The sequence below is a fragment of the Ovis canadensis genome, chromosome 12 (assembly GCF_042477335.2).
Source record: "Ovis canadensis isolate MfBH-ARS-UI-01 breed Bighorn chromosome 12, ARS-UI_OviCan_v2, whole genome shotgun sequence".
NCBI classification, from domain to species: domain Eukaryota; kingdom Metazoa; phylum Chordata; class Mammalia; order Artiodactyla; family Bovidae; genus Ovis; species Ovis canadensis.
In genome coordinates this window covers 12,198,624-12,215,396 of record NC_091256.1, presented here as the reverse complement: position 1 = coordinate 12,215,396, position 16,773 = coordinate 12,198,624, and the positions used below count along the sequence as shown (strand labels likewise).

The following is a 16,773-nucleotide window of genomic DNA, read 5'->3' as shown; positions in this document are numbered from 1 at the left end:
CTGCGTGGGAACCGTCTAGCCGTCCTCCTGTTGCCCCAGGCAGCTCAGCCCTGGAGAGCCGCTCTAATCCGAGCCTCGTTAGGAGGAGCAGGAGGCGTGATGATGGAGTGGAGGTGGCAGGCCCTGGGGACAGAGGTCTGGGGCAGGGTGACCCCACTGCTTCCCTGTTCATGGACACAGAGGGGGAGAGAGAGAGAGGCAGAGGTGGAAGTTTCAGGAACTCCCCTGCTTTTTGGACAGCAGGGGTCTATTTCCTGCCGAGGGCTTGTAGCCACATAAATCCATGACTGCAAATCATGCCTCCTCTTCTCTCAGACACACACGCACACACACGTACACGCACGCACACACGCACGCACACGCACGCGCACACACACGGTAGACTCCATGTCTTCGATCTTTTTCTCAAGCTGGTTCCCTTCTTTCCTGCTTATGTGCTTTTTCCTTCTTCTCCCACCTGGCAAAATCTGATTCAAATCTAAGATCCAGAGCAAATGATAGGAACCATTCTGGTTTCTCCCAGGCAGAAGGAGAGACCTTCTCCACAATGCCTTTTGTACCCAGCATCATTGCAGACACTTAAGACACGCAATTACTAATTCATGGACTTTCCCTTTATGAATTCCTCAAGGGCAAGGGGGTATATATTACCTGTCCTTGAATTCTTAGCTGGAAACCTTGCACATGGCTGATATACACTGAACACTTTCTGAATTGAACTGAGGCAGAAATTTAGGAGGCAAGGAAGAAGGAGTGGGACAGTATCCGGCAGCTTTTTATCCAAAAGGAGGTGGTGTAGTCCGGTGGGATTACCAGGTTGGTTCTGAGACAAACCTTCCACCTGAAGAGAGATTCCAGGGCCTCCTGATCTTGCCCCTCTGTGCATATCTGCATGGCCTATAGACCATTCCAGATGAAGTGGTTGGCCCTTTGCTCACTGCGCTCAGTATACCACATTGTTCTATGCATCTTACACTACCAGTCCTCAACTAGTCTGTAAGTTTTGTCTGGTTAGGAATGGAGTCTGGTTTGTGTCTTTCTGTATCTGTCTCCGTGCTGAGCATTTGGGAGACCCTCAACCATCTAGTAGTATCTGTGGGTTGAAAAGAACTTGGAGTTTGGGGCTTCACATGTAGCTGCCAGATTTTTTTATCTGACTTTAGGAATGGGGGAAGTCCACCAAGAAAAGGTTTTAGAATCATTTCCCTAGAGTTTCTTAGGAATAGGATCCTATCTCTACCAGTCTTCTCAGAGGTGGTAAGGTTGGAGGCAGGGGGAGGGGGTGGCAAGATGAATTTAAGGTACTATCCTCACCTGTTTACATTGTCAATTCAAGCAGGATATTTTTCATATCACTTTATTTTCTCTGCTGTGAAGCATGATGGACTGTGAAAGTTGTTTCACAAAGTTGTCATGATCTTCAAGAAAGAATAGATGTAGGTACAGGGCACGCGTACACACCTACTTACACACCTGTATGTGCCTATGCCAACAGCACTGGGAGAACGAAGTTGTACATGGAGGAGGCGGCCTCCTTAAATCCAGGGGAAACCGGCGCATTATGTGTATGTGGTGGGGGGACTATACGGCCAACTCAGTTTCCTCTGGGTTACAGCTGCAGGGAGCTATAGAGGAAGCCGGCATATTCTAGACAGGGCACTGGGATGATGGTGATTTTGTTGCTGCTGAAAGAAGAAGACAGTTCAGGTTTGCAGGAGCAGGGGAGTGACCCCTCCTCCCTGAGGAGTCCTAGGCGCTGTGCTCATTACCAGAGGGGCTGACGGTGCAAGGTGGGAGTAAGATACACAAGGGGGGCTTATCCAAGCCGTAGCACCTTGGCTACAGTCTATCTTGACTTTAAGCAAGAGCTTTGGAAAAACCAGCTGCAGCTGCAAAGAATGAAGCAGTTGAATGGGAACATGGGGAGGAACTTGAAACGGGCCTGTTTTCTGTAAATTAGCAAAAGAGGAAAATTAGAATAAAATGGAGATTTCTTAAAGTTGGGGAGCTAGCTTAATCCAATTTCTTAAACATCTCTGGAACTTTTCTCAACCTAACTTGAGAGTGGGCACTGCGTCCTACTCATTTCTAGGACACACCCTGCCCAGTCCCACCAACATTCACTTGGGGGCTGTAGAGGGGGGGCGTCTCCACCCACTAGAGGGAGGAAAGGGGAGATGAAGGTCAGTCGGCTCCGGGGGACTCGGGCTTCCATTAGAGGCCTTTCACACACTGCTCCCCTGTGCCAGATTGGGGGGCAGTGTGTGTGAGAACTTTGGGGGAAGGACAGTCTATACAGGGAATAAATTATCGTGAAGGAAGGAGATAATATTTAGGACTCATGCTGGTCTAAAGGGTGGAGCTGCATAGGGAACGTGAGCTCCAGAGGGTCCCTTGGAGGGGTACTGTAGCTCCTCCTTAGTCTACCACCTGAAAGCAGAGAGCAGAAGGGACCCGCAAGGTAAGAGGGCAGAAGGGAACAAGCCATATTCTCTTCTGGGTTCCTGAAGTTTCCCTCTTGGGTTCACTCATATGGGAACCACGTACCCTATCTTGGTGCCTCTATACCTGCGTGCCCGATAGACCCCAGAGGACAGAGACCATGCGTGTCGCCCACAGCTTTTCAAGTGGGAACTTGAGGCCAACTCCTGACCTTGGCAGATCACCCCAGAAAGATGAGGAGGACTCAGGGGCCAGCTGTGGGCAGATGAGGACACAGGGGCCAGCTGTGGGCAGATGAGGAGGACTCAGGGGCCAGCTGTGGGCAGATGAGGAGGACTCAGGGGCCAGCTGTGGGCAGATGAGGAGGACAGAGGGGCCAGCTGTGGGCAGATGAGGAGGACTCAGGGGCCAGCTGTGAGCAGATGAGGAGGACTCAGGGGCCAGCTGTGGGCAGATGAGGAGGACTCAGGGGCCAGCTGTGGGCAGATGAGGAGGACTCAGGGGCCAGCTGTGGGCAGATGAGGAGGACGCGGGGGCCAGCTGTGGGCAGATGAGGACGCAGGGGCCAGCTGTGGGCAGATGAGGAGGACTCAGTGGCCAGCTGTGGGCAGATGAGGAGGACGCAGGGGCCAGCTGTGGGCAGTATCAGCCACCAGATGTCACTGCCGTCCCTGGCTGAGAGGGGAGGCCGCTGCACAAGCAGAAGAGGGCTCTGGGAGATCTCTGGCTCTCCGCCCCTTCTCGAACAGTTTCTCAGGAGCCGCTCCCCGGCAAGGGAAGGGCAGAGGGCGCATGGCAGGGTGGGGTTTCTGGCTCTGTACCCTCCCTGTGTTGCTGCTCCTCAGGCGTTGGGCCTCTGGTCCAGCTGCCAAGCAGCCATCCACACCCACCCGGGCCATCCTGGGCTCTGACCCCCAGCCTCTCCCACTGGCTGGCTCCTGGGTGTTTGAGCCACTCTCCTCCTGGAATGCTCCTCCCTGCTCTTACTGTTGGCACAGAGGCTCAGCCAGGAGGCTGGGTGCCGAGAAGGGGCCCGTCTCACCCTATGAAGGAGCAGCGGGTCCCTGTGCCCCTCTCTGAGTCTGCGCCCTTCTTCAGCCGTTCCCTTGCACCTCCTTTCCAGAATCCAGGCTGGCAGAGGGCAGGTGCCCATCTGGTGCCCGTGAATGGGGCACGGCAGCAGCAGTTTTGGAAGATGGGATCCTTGACCCGGGAGACCTGAGTTTCTCAGTCTGTTTGGGTCAGAGCTGCCCACAATAGAGGAGTTTCCAGAAGGACTTTCCAAACTTCATGTCTAGGCTGCCCCTGACCGTGCTCTGCTTGCTTTGGCCAGGACGAGAACCAGATTTCAGTCCATGGCCCAGGCTAACCCAGGGGTGATGAGGGAGGAAGAGAGTGGGATGTCTTTAGACACACACCTGTGCTTCTGGGACCAGAAGCTGGGGTGCACAGTGGGTGTCTTTGAACTGGGTGGACCAAATCAAGCCTTTGGAAATCTTGTTCTGGAAGCTGCAGGGTCAGCAGAGTATGTGGCTTGTCCCTGACTCGGGAAGGTGGGATAAGAAGGGCAGAGCTGGGAGCAAGAAAAGGAGACAGAGCAAACTGTGGGTGCGGGCGCCTGGGCCTCCACGTTCAGTGTGGCCGGAGGAGCTCCAGGGGCGCAGGAGGCCTAGATGACCACGGACTGCAGCAGGCGGAAGCACATCATGAGGTCCAGCGGGATGGGCGGCTTCAGGTAGTTCCCATCCAGCCGCAGGTAGCGGAGGTGCGGCACGTGCTCCAGGTCCGAGGAGAAGTCATGGAAGGCGACTAGATTGTTGGGGCAAATTTGGGTCCCATTGATTTCTGCGGAGAAAGAAAGGGAAAAGTCAGCAGGAGAGGTGGGCAGGGGGTGGGCTCACCAGTTCTCGGGAACGTGCGACCCTGAGTGACTGACCCTAACCTCCAGGCTGGTTTACCCGTTTGTAAAATGAACTAAATTGGAACTGGCCAACAACTGTTATTGAAAACTCACTCTAAAGGGTCATGGAGAAAGTGAACTTTGAGCTGACACTTCAAAGATACGATTAACGTGTAGAGACCTGGGGATGTTGTTCTGATGCCGTGACCTACTTGAATGATGTTGTAGGGGGCAAAAAGCCCACGGCAGAGTTTGGAACCAGTAAATAGTACAACGTGGTGTACTAAGCAGAGTAAACTGGAGAGGCTCCCGTTGTGGCCACCAGTTATGGGAGACTTTCAGATGTTTCACTAAGGATGGGGTCTCTGGTTTCTAGTCTGAGGAATGTCACTGAGCAGGACTGCTGTTATGAGAGGGACGGTGGGATATATGAACTGGTGTCTGGGGGCGCTAAATCTGGAAGGGCCCTACGATCAGGTTTATGCTGTAGAAAGATGAATCTGGCTGCATGTGGAGAAACAGTGGAGGGAAGCAAGATCTGAAGCCCGCAGTGGATGGATTGCCCTGGAGGTGCGCCTGTAAACGGGATGTGAGGCTTGAGGGTGGGCAGAGGATGGCTAGGTTAACTGAACTAGGGATGACAGGAAGAGAAAGGGCGCCAGGGAGGGGCGCGGGGCCCCAGGACGTGATGGAGCCGTTGATTCTGGAGTGATGACTGGCTCTGGGGAAAGGGAGCAAGAAAGGGAAGAGATGGGCAAATGGAGGCAGGTTTTCAGATGGAAGCTGAGTTTCCGTTTTCCCCGCCACATTTTTGGTATGCCCTCTTCTGAATGAAGCTTTCTATCCTCCCAAGCCTTGCTTCTTTTAGCTTCTGTGGGTGGTGCTTGGTTGCTTTTCATCTCCTTCCTCCTCTTCCCTCTCTCTGCTTTCTTCTTTCTTCAGCGTTGGAGCAGCAGAAAGAGCCCTGACATAGATGAATTTTCTTCCTATGACCTTTGTGACTTTGGACTTTACCCCCCGATGCGCTGTTCTGAAATCTGTGAAATGGTGAGAGTGGGTGGAATCTTTCTGTCTTCAATCTCAGAAGGCTGGATCACTGGCCCCTCCCGCCACAGCCTGTTTTTGTCCACAATCTGGTAGAAACTTGTCAACCATTTATTAATCAAGGTATCCTTTCTGTCTAGATTTTTGGCCTATACAGCCTCGTGGGAGTAATGTGTTCTATCAGTTTGCTCCCTGCAGGGTAAAATTAGACAGTTTTGCCTTTTCCTGAATTTCTTTCTTGCAAGATTTAAGAAGACTTCCCCTACCTTTGTGTAATTATCTCAGATGAGTGAATAAGCCTGTTCTATCATCCACTTGTTTTGAGATTATACAAATTCAAAAATCTCCCTCTCATCCTTTGGCTTGAAAGCTAAGGATTCCTAGTATCATGTTAGGAGTGCTTCTTTCTCCTTGGTCTGCATTCCCACAGCTGCTGCATCCATCTGAGAATGTCCAGAGCTGTATTTTATGTCTCCCTTACCTACAGGTCTGGAGGGCAAAGGAGCAGGGGCTGGTGAGGAGGGCTGGAGGTAGGAAAACTGGTACCCCCCAAGCATGGTATTCTGGGCACTTTATCCATACTAAACTAGCAAATCTTCATAAACATTTTGTGCCATTTTACAAACGAGGAGACTTCCCAGAGAGGTCAGATATTCTTTGAAGGTCATGTGGGCTGCAAGTGGAAAGACCAAGGTTTGAAGCCTGTACCAGACTGGGTGCTTCTGCGTGCTCAGGCACGAGGCGCACGCGAGAGTGCTGAGCAGGGAGAGCCGGCCACCCCCTGCGCCGCCCCAGTCCCCACACTCACTCTCAATGCTGTTGTTGTTGAGGTACAAGTGCTCCAGCCGGTTGCTGATGGCGGGCACGCTGCTGATCCTGTTGTGTGACAGGTGCAACACCAGCAGGTTGGAGATGTTGAACGAGTTCTTGGGGAGGCCCCGGTCCGAGAGCAGGTTGTAGTTGAGGCGGATGAAGGCCAGGTTGGGGAAGCCCTTGAAGTACCCGCTGGGGATGGCCTCGATTCTGTTGCTGTCCAGGTAGAGCTGGTGGATGGCGGAGGGCACCTTGGGGGGCATCTTCCTCAAGGTGTTGTGGGCCAGGTTGAGCTGCATGAGGTTCTTGAGGCCCTGGAAGGTGTCGGGCTTGAAGACGCCGTCACTCAGCTTGTTGTGCTGCAGGTCCAGCAGCAGCAGGTTCTCCAGCTTGCTGAAGACCCCGGGCGGGATCCTGGAGATCTGGTTCTGGCTCAGCCTCAGCTGCTCCAAGTTCCGGGGCAGGGCTGCGGGCACCTCTTCGAGCTGGTTCTTCTCCATGTAGAGGAACGCCAGGCTGGGGAGCTTCTCCAGCACCCTCTGGTCCACCTTTCGAATCCGGTTGTTGTCCAGGTTGACCCACCTCAGGCCCGTGGCATTCCTGAAGGACTCCACCGGGAGCTCAGTGATGAAGTTGTTCTGGAGATAGAGGTAATGGATGCGGGACGGGATGACGGGGACCTTTCGGAGGTTGCGGCTGTCGCAGTAGAGGGCGGACGGGAAGTCGGGGGGGCAGTAGCACTCCCGGGGGCAGTCAGGAAAGACGGACGGGGGCCCTGGGGGCAGCGGCGGGGGCAGGTCTGTAGGCTCCGCTGGCTCATCGGGCTGCGGAAAGCTAGGTGTGGGCCTGAGTCTGGGTCTGGGCCGGGGCCTCGGTCTGGGTCTCGGTCGTCTTGTCGGCTGGCCTTGGGCCGCTGAGGCCAAGAGGAGGAGAAGTGTGAGGAGCCAGCAGAGGGATGGCCTCATGATCCAGGCGACGCACCTGTGGGGAGGAAGGTGGCGGGTCATCAGCCTGCTGGGCCTCAGTAAAAAGAGCACGTGTCTTTGCAGCTGGAGTTGGCCGGGACGGGCTTGGGGGGAGCCGTGGCAAGGGCCTGTGGAAGCATCTCCTTGCTTGCCTGTATCCAGCAGGTGAGAAGGCAGCAAGGGTTTGAGTGTCTGGCTCCCTTTCCCAGAGGCCCAGGTGCTGATGTGCTAGAATGTCAGCTGTCTTGGCAGAATGCACTCTGGGCTGTGAATCAGGAGTCCCAGGGTTTCCTGGAGAATACCCTTAAGCACTCTAGTCCTCAGTGTCCTGCTTTGCAGTATGAGAAAATCATCTCTCCCTTTATAGGAAGAATGTTAGGATACGTGAGCCATAGAGTCCTGGGGTATTACATCTGGAAGGGTCCTCACTGGTTCCATAACTCAGTGGTTTTCAAACCATGCCCCATTTCAGTGGAGTCCTCCTGAGGGAGAGAGGCCAAGGGGATGGCTCTGGGGGACCCCTGTCCAACATGAGGAACTCTGTGGTTTTAAAATCTGCTACATATATTAAAGGGTAGCTGAAGCACTCATTTGAAAAAAAAAAAAAAGTAGCATTGCTAAAAGTGTTTTGAAATTCACAAAGTCCAGACTCAACTATTTATAAAAATTGAGTACTGGAGGGGAATAGGAGCTTGTCAAGGCCAGGAAGCTATATAACAGCAGACCCAGGACACAGCCCCACGTCTCTGTGGGCTCTGCGAGCTCTTGGGAAGGAAGTGCTGTGTCTGCCCCCGCTCGCCCCTCCTCCCCAGGGCTCAGCTCAGAGAACGCTGGTCTTTGCCAGCAGGACACACACCAAGAATTTCTCCCCAGATGAGGAGGCTCCTGGGGAAATAAACAAGGAAGCAACTGAAAGCTGTGGGGACGACAACAAACTAGTGAATATTAAAAAAAAACCAAAAAGAAGAAGATTCATAGGTATAGAGAGCCAGTGGTTACTAGTGGAGAGGGGCAATATAGGGATAGGAGATTAAGAGGTATAGACTATTATGTATAAAATAAGCTATTGTGCAACATGGGAAATGTAGCCAATATTTTATAATAACTAGAAATGGAGTGTAACCTTTACATATTGTAAACCACTGTATTGTACACCTGTAACAGATAATATTGTACATCAACTATGTTTCAGTTTTTTAAAAAGCTGCAGGGAAACCACTTTCGTTTCTTCTGATCTGGTATTGCTGCTTCCCATATGCATTGGAGTTGATGATATCAGGTGGGATATAAAGAACTTCCGCCCACCTCAAAGACATAGTGGAGCAGGCTGCTGAAGGATGCTCTGGGGTTGCCCTTGCCATTGGTTCTGATGCTGCTTCAGATAGGGCCATGTGGTCTGAGTCAAATTAAGCTGAGGAAACTGGTAGACCCAAGGCTGCAGACAATAACTGGCATTTCTCTCAGACCCCCTGCCCTAGCTTGTCGGGTTACCTGTCCTTTCCCCTCCCAAGGTCCCTGTGACAGCCCCTTTGATCTCCTCCGGGATCTCTGTTTCCACGTTGCTTCCAATGGCCGGCCCTCTTTGCTGCTTCTTCACAATTTGCGGTGGTCTGCCCCTCCCCTTCTTAGGGCCTGGGACACTTTGGAGATGCAGGTTTCTTGGAGTTCTTGAGAGAGGGGAGGCTGGAGTGTATCCTCAACTGCGTCTAGACCCTGTGATCACTGCCTCTGCGCCAGGCTTCCCCCGCTTTCTTTGGAGCCCACATCAGCTAGGTTCTTCCCTGTGTGACCCAGTACTGGCTTCCTGCTAGCTTTGTTCAAAGCTAGCTCAGTAGCAGCCCCTCACCAGATGTTTAGCCTGAGTCTGTTACTTGGAAGGAGCTGAGTGTGACGAGAAACATGGATGAGGGCAGGGCTCACCCTGGAGGGGCGACGGAGTCTACCTACACCTGTTGCACACCTGCCCTGGACACCCAGCCCACACACGCTCCCACAGACACTCGTCTCCCTGTGCCGCACACACGAGCAAACACACGCGCCCCTCCTCGGTGTGCGTGCGTGGGTCCTCGTGGGGTAGAGTGTGGAAGGGGAGGAGCGAAGGGAGACAGAGCGGAGGGAGGGAGAGGAGGCTGCCCTGCAGCTTCCGCTCCTTCTCCTCCTTCTTCTAAGGTGGCCTCTTCCCAGGCAGACCTCTCCAAGGGGGCCCAGGGGGCCATTTCCCCTGGCCTCCTGTCACAGAGGACGCTGCAGTTAGATTCTTGGCTTTATCTCCAGCTGCACACGTAACAGTCTTGGGGAGACACCGGAAAGGCTGAGCTGAAAAGACTCTCATTGGAAAAGTAAACCTGAGTCTTGTTGCCAGGCCCCACACCACTTGTAACTGGTGAACTATCAGTGAAAGTGTTATAAGTTCTGTAATTTTCTTGAAAATAGCATAACAATATTGCACAGAGATTTTAAACGGGGAAGAAAAGTTACGACCAACCTAGATAGCATATTCAAAAGCAGAGACATTACTTTGCCAACAAAGGTCCGTCTAGTCAAGGCTATGGTTTTTCCTGTGGTCATGTATGGATGTGAGAGTTGGACTGTGAAGAAAGCTGAGTGCCGAAGAATTGATGCCTTTGAACTGTGATGTTGGAGAAGACTCCTGAGACTCCCTTGGACTGCAAGGAGATCCAACCAGTCCATTCTGAAGGAGATCAGCCCTGGGATTTCTTTGGAAGGAATGATGCTAAAGCTGAAACTCCAGTACTCTGGCCACCTCATGTGAAGAGTTGACTCACTGGAAAAGACTCTGATGCTGGGAGGGATTGGGGGCAGGAGGAGAAGGGGACGACTGAGGATGAGATGGCTGGATGGCATCACCGACTCGATGGCCGTGAGTCTGAGTGAACTCTGGGAGTTGGTGATGGACAGGGAGGCCTGACGTGCTGCGATTCATGGGGTCGCAAAGAGTCGGACACGACTGAGCGACTGAACTGAAAGTGTTACATTCGTGTGCTAAAACCTAACATTTTTAAAAGCCCCAGTTTTTGTGACCTTGAATTTTTTTTGCTTTGGCACTTTTTACTTCCTGACCAGCTGGGAGACTGACAATAAGCAAGAGGTCTCTTGTGCAGTGAGAAGCCCCGGGCAGGCTTCCCAGCCTGGCGGAGCCCCGTCCCTTTCACTGCCTCGGTCAGCAGGAGCATTTACCCTGGGCCCTGAGTGGGCAAGTCACGCCCGTGCGAAGCGGCAGCCGGCTCTGGCACGAGGCGCTTCCCGGTGACGCGGGGCCCGGGCAGCACTCGGCTCAGGCGCGTCAGAGCCGCGGGTTAGTCACAGCCTCACCCGACGGGCATGCCTCCCACCCCTGCCATCCCCGTGAACACAGGCCGCCCTTGCCGCCACCTCCTGTGCCAGACCCTTCGGGAACTTCCCTTATCTCCCCACCGGCCCTCTGACCTGTCTATGCTCCAGACCTCTGGGGGCTGGCCACGCTCCTTTCAGCGCTGAGAAGGTTCTCGAGGAGAAGCTCCTGGGCCTGTTCCTTGGAGAAGCTAGGTCTGTTGAATTCCCCTGCTCTTGGCCCTGGGGCTGAACCATTCTGTGTGTGCGCATGCTCCTTCCTTGAGGAAGCAGTGCTCATTTCTGAGGCTTTTCTCATGGGACAGTGCTCCTTCCTGATGGCGTCTGTGCCGTCCCCACAGTCTAAGTCTCCAAACCAGAATTTGCGACAGACGAGAAGTCCCTGGACTCCAAAGGGAGCCATGGTGTCTCCCACAAAGCCCAAAGCCACGCCTTCGTATGTTCCTGTCTTCCAGAACCTTCTGTCCAGTCATAAGTCCCCTCAGGCGGGATTCTAAGTGTATGTGATTTTTAAATTTCTTCTGCCTTCACAAGCACACCTCCCCACCTTCCGCTGGGCCGAGCTCACTGCTTGCTCAATGAATGCACCTGGACCGCCTATAACCACTGACCTCCTGTAACCCCATTCACCAACACCTGTTCTCAAAAAGCTGCTCATTTGTGAGCGGAAAGCAATCGCTTTGACCAACCCAAAATTCACTCTCCCATTTGAGAAGATTTTCTAAGAGAGTTTTAAATTCAAGTTTCAATCTCAAGTATTAGAGACTTAGGCTTGAATCCTGGCTCTGACCCACCTGCTCAGGCCCAGGGTCCTCAACTGTGTGAGGATCAAATGGGATCATCCACAGGAAGGCATGTCATAGAGCATGAAACCTCTGCAAATGGCAGGGGTTTCATGTATTCATTGATTTGTTTGCGAAAGAACGTATCCTCTCAAAAGACTCTGATGTTTAAAGTGAGAAAGCCCTGTCCCTGTTTAGCTCATAAAGTCATTCATTTAAGGTTCATCCTCCCAGGACTCTTGCAACGATTCCTCAGGGCAGGGTGGGGTTGAGGCCCACAAGGGTTTACCAAATCATAGGATAATTGGCTTTGTATGGAGACAGCCTGGGGTTGGGGTTGAGTTGAGAGTGAGGCTGGGTGTGTCTCCTTGGGTTAAAGAAAGATGACTCCACACTACTTCCTGGTGTTCTTGTCAGATTTCACGTCTAGCTCATTACCCGTGAGCCTCCTTGGCTTCACCCAGCTAGTGACCCTACCGTTGGAATGGGGCTGCCCCTGCCAGAGCCGTGCCCATGGACGCTGGGATGACCCTCTGTTTTGGTTTCCTTCTTTCTGTCCTAAACTCAGACTTCTGAAAGCCATTCTATTCTCTGTGTCTTCCTGAAGCCCACACGGGAGTTGAAAGCCAGGAGAATCGGGTCTTCTCTGCCCAGCTGTTAACAGAGGAGTGAGGCAGGCCCACCGCAGCTGCCTTAGACTCTTCCAAGACCTCCAAGTAGGCGTTGTGGGGTCCTGAGGTAACAGGACTAAGGGCTAACATGGAGGCATGGTGAATTCAGCAAGTCACCGACTCACTGTCCCTTTCTTGGGGAGTGAAAGCAGAATGGGAGTAAGGCTGACTGGGGCAAAGGTGAAGACAGCAACACGGTGCAAACTAGACAGGGGGTGTGGGGTCCCCGCCCAGCCACCACTGCCTATAGTGACGCGACCCTGTCCTCAGCCTCACTTCCCTTACCTGCAAAACACAGATAAAGAAATCTTCCCTGTCCCTCTGTTCCTTATCGGGTTATTTTCAGAGGAAAACGTGATAAGCGACTTTAAAATGTGCTACAGATCAAAAAGAGCTAAAAATAAATCTAACACTCTAATGGAGAAGCCATCTGTCTCCCCAGTGTCTACCACAAGGCGACATGTAAACACAGTGTCTTTTGGCCTCAGGCCACTAAGTCCAGAAGAGCAAGTTTTCCATTCTAAAGGCAAGGGGAACAATTTAGGGTGGGATGGCCCTTGTCCTCTCATTATTGCTCCTCACTATGTCCTTCTCTCTGCCTCAATCCCCTAGCTTTTCCACCCCGTGAAGAAAGCCTACAAGAATCTGTCTGATGTGTTGAGTGCTTATAGATGTGGGTCTCAACCCTGCAACTCTTCAGCTGTTTGGCTGGGTACTCTTGGGAAATCTCTTGCCTCTGCTAAGCTTCAGTTTCCTCATCTGTAAAATGGGCATACTAACACACTTTTATCCGATTATTTTGAAGGTTAAGTGAGTAAATGTGCAAAAAGCAAGTGCTTGGTGAATGTTAAGCTATTATTGACATTATTTCAAAGTAATGGGGTCTCTTTCTCTTCAGCTTGGCCAGAGGACAGCCGTTCCCTCCACAGAATGCCAATCCTTGCAGATGTTTACTTGGATTCCCACCAACTCTCCTACACAGAGCAAGCTCCTCCCCTTTCAGGCCTGTGAGACCACACTTAGGTCTCAGAATGAAATAATTAGAGAAGCTATAGATGCCTCCAGCCATTTGGGGAATGTTCGCTCTGTCCCTCCCCCTCACTAACACCCGCTCCTGTCCCTGAGCCTTTCTGCAGCAGCCGCGGGGATGCTGACCAGGGACACCGCAGGCTGCTGTCCTCAGCTGGCTGTGGAGTCCACTGTGACTCGGGACTTCCCCTCCCAACCTTGGGTACCTGTCCCTTCCAGCTTCCCCCAGAGGCCCAAGAGGTGGGGCTGCCCCCGGGGAGGTGAAGGGGCAGTGTAGACCCTGCGGTTCAGCCCATCCTCTGTGCAGGCCCGCCAGAGCAGGCAGCTACTGGGCAGGAGCAGGGGACCTAAAAGGGGTGGGGAGGAGCCCTGCACAGGGCCCCTGGGGGCCCAGGCAGGCGGATTAGCAGGTAGGAGGAAGCCTAAGCTCTTTGGAGCTACCTTGGGGGAAATTGCTTTCTGCAATGTTCCCTCATTACACAGCTGCCAGTTTTTACAAGGAGGAGAGAAGGGGAGAGCTCACTCAAGGTCTTCCCTGTTCCTTCAGGTGCTTGCTTCTACTCTGCGAAAGAGGGTGGCCCACTGGAGACACTCTGAAGCTGCTCCCTCAGACAGTCCTTGTCCGGGAAGCCACACAGCCTGTCTGCCCAGCTAACGCTGCCAGAATCCTGGGCTCTTCAGTCCTACACATGTGTCCCTCAGGCCTCTGGTTCAGACTCCCAAACCCTTGCTGCCTGTCACATCCTGAAACAATAGCAGATTCTTGGGTCTTGATCCTGTGGATCTAAAGCAAAGGGTCCAGTTGTCTGTATTTCTAGTGAGCACCTCTCACCCTCCCCTGCATCCAGGTGATTTCGAAGACCAGCCGTACTTGGAGACCCTCTCCTAGGCTATGCCCTTCTTGCCTTGGGATAGCACTCTGCATAATCGAAGAGGAATGAGCTGGGCAAACGGAGAAGGTCCACCCTATTTAAAAAATTCAGTTTCCCACTTCAGTTTTCCCCTCCCTTGACTCATTAAGGAACTACGTCTTTTTTCGTCTCTCATAGGAAGCCCTTGCCAGTGTGGGATTATGTTGAAGTGGCTTTAAAGAGAATTCTTTTCTGGCTGCCTGCCGAAAACAGAAATGAATACCCCCAGTGCTGGGAATTAGTACCTCTAAGGCTTTGGAGTAGGGTTGCTTTCTTCTCTCTCTTTCCAAAAGAAAAGTGGTTTAGAGTAGTGAGGCAGAGAAAGTCAGAGCTACTGGGAATACACCGTGCAGGTTAGAAAGCTGCTTTTTTCTCTCCTCCACCCAATTAAGTTCTAAAGAATGAAGAAATCTTTCCAGCCCCTGCTGCTGCTCATCCTGTTCCTGATCTGCCTGCGTTTGGGACACATGGTTTCTTTGGCTCTGCCAGCTCGGTGGGAGGACGCACTTGCTCTTCTCTCTTAGGTGCTGTGTGCGCGCGTGCCTGCGTGTTTTCCTGCCAGGGTCTTGTCACTGTGTGCTCTAGCTCTGCATGTCAAATGCCGTCAGGACGGAGGTGAATGGACAGGACGCCTTCCCACTGTGTGTGCATTCGTGCGTGTGCATGCGAAGTGGAAGTGCAGCATCTGTGAGGCACACGTGTGTGCCCGGGACAGTGTGTGACGAAGCATCAAAGGTGCAGCAGAGTGGGTTCTAGAGTGGAGTTTCCGTGGGAACCGGATCTGTAGAAACACTGGGTGCAGCATGGCTCTGGGCTACAGTACACAACCGTACCAAGAAAGTTTGCCTTTTGCAACAAGCCAATCCATGGGTGCAGAATGATGAAGAGAGGGAAGAGGGTGGAGACGAAATGAGGAAGGCTGATTTGAGCTCCTCTGAAAGGAGGAAAATCTGGTAGAGGACAGGAAGGAGGGGAGGAAGGAAGGAAGGCAGGCGAGGACAGAGCCTAGAGCAGTAGCCTGGCGTGGATGGGGCGGGAAGGGGCTGGCTGGAGGCCGGAGCCTTCCTCCTCCAGACGGCTTACCTGAACCACCTGCCTCTCCTCTCAGCTCGGGTTTATCTCCGGCGAGGCGAGACTGCCTCTGCTCCCCCCACCCTCAGTGGCGCTGTGGCAGCAGAGAGCCAGCCAGACGCTCTGGTCTCCCAGTGGTGTGTGCGTGCTTGTGTTTGCCTGACTCTTCCTCCACCAGATCCTATTGGGGTAGGGAGGTTAGGTTAGGGGAGGGCCAGGCTGATTGTAAGTAGGGAGGGGAAGAGGAAGGGAGGGAGGAAGGGAGGAGGGAAGAAGGGAGGAGGGAAGGGAGGGAGGGAGCTTGGGAGAGGAGGAATGACAACAATAAAGTCTTTATTTGGCAGCCAAAATCCCAAAGACTCCATCCACACACCATGCCCACTAACGGACCCGTTTTTAATAACATTTCCTTCTGCTGCTGCTGCTTCTGGGAGGGAGGTTGTTTGACCCATGTTTGGAAAACAGGCCAAATTAACAGAAGAAAAGGAATGAAAGCAACCTCTGTGCCGGCGAGAACTGGATGGCTGGGTCCAGCACCAGCGTCTTGCATTTCTCCTCCTGACAATCGCCTTGCTTCTGAGGCCCCTCACTCCTCTGCTCTTGAATTCCCAAATGTGGAGGGTGGGGATGTGTTTTCTGAGCAGTGATGGTCCTTCCCTAGGTCACCTTCCCTGGGAGGTTGCTAAGGGGATGGAGTCCTGCTCTGTGTGAGCTGGCATGGGAGATAGTTTGCTCTGAGAACCGGAGAGGGAAAAGTCAGGCCTGGGACTGCACTGCAGAATAAAGATTTTATGTGAGACCTAAAGTCACTGTCCATGTGGACAATGTCAGTGTCTTCTCTCAGCTTCCCCATGTACATCACACTCAGGAGAGATTTGGGTGCGGTATAGTCATCAAACACAGTAAATGGGGAAACCCGAATGTTCCCCGTCCATGTCTTCCCAGGAGACGCATTCAGGTAAGAACTTCCTCTAATAATTTTTCTCAGTTAAAAAACTGCAGCACACTTGCAGTTAAGTGTTAAGTAGCAACCCATCAAAACTTCCTGCCGCCTCAGCTGACGACTGAGAAAACTCGCTTGTGTTTACGTTTTCTATCATCAAGTCCATGGAGAACAGCTTCTTTGGAAGCATTGACAGGGAGAGCATTTTGCGATTCACTGACTTCATACAGCTAGACCCTTAGTCCTTTCCAGAAAGAGATAGCTCCTCTAGAAAGGGGCTTCCCTTGTGGCTCAGATGGTGGAGAATCACCTGCAATGTGGGAGACTCAAGCTTGATCCCCGGGTCAGGAAGATCCCCTGGAGAAGGGAATGGCTGGCTACCCACTCCAGTATTCTTGCCTGGAGAATTCCATGGACACTTGTACTTTTCCTCCAGAAAGAGCTTCCCTTCCTTGAATCTCGGGGACACCAATTGGTGTAGCTTGACCCCAGGGGAGGTATTTATCTCTTCTTGGCATATCAAGAACAATATGAAGCGACTGCTGGGGGGGTGGCGGAAGTCAGGCCACCGGGCTTGCTGCTGCTGTTGCACACCCCTAGGAAGTGTGGTCAGGGGGACAGAACGCGAGGGCAGGAAAGTGCAGGAAGGGCGAGGTGGGAGGGAGGGGGCTCCCTGATGTGGAAGATCACAGATACATTTCCAGAGTCAGGACCTGCTCACACTTCCCACCCAGGCTGAAATCTCCTCTCCAGGGCTCACTGCTTATTTGATCTGCTTAGCAACTGCTGCTTGATTATAAGCAGTGAGTGCTGGAAGCAAGAGAAAAAAGGGCATGGTTGTATACGAAACT

The 16,773-nt window shown here is 52.8% G+C and overlaps 1 protein-coding gene across 1 annotated transcript; it reads right to left on the bottom strand.

Annotated features, from left to right (window-relative positions):
* Window positions 1-1,341: 1,341 nt before the first annotated feature.
* On the bottom strand, window positions 1,342-15,170 carry PRELP (proline and arginine rich end leucine rich repeat protein). Its single transcript, XM_069544467.1, has 3 exons — window positions 14,992-15,170; window positions 6,195-7,180; window positions 1,342-4,287 (listed from the first exon to the last, which is right to left on the bottom strand). Exons 2-3 carry the CDS (start codon window positions 7,162-7,164, stop codon window positions 4,112-4,114), a joined length of 1,146 nt encoding a protein of 381 aa, XP_069400568.1. The 5' UTR covers window positions 7,165-7,180; window positions 14,992-15,170; the 3' UTR covers window positions 1,342-4,111.
* Window positions 15,171-16,773: the final 1,603 nt, after the last annotated feature.

What these genes read in the sequence shown, in the direction of transcription:
- PRELP (XM_069544467.1), bottom strand. Translation starts at nt 7,164, where the DNA reads ATGAGGCCATCCCTCTGCTGGCTCCTCACACTTCTCCTCCTCTTGGCC. An exon ending in CAACAACAACAGCATTGAGA is followed by an intron (nt 4,288 to 6,194) that starts GTGAGTGTGGGG and finishes CTTTCTCCGCAG; the next exon opens with AAATCAATGGGACCCAAATT.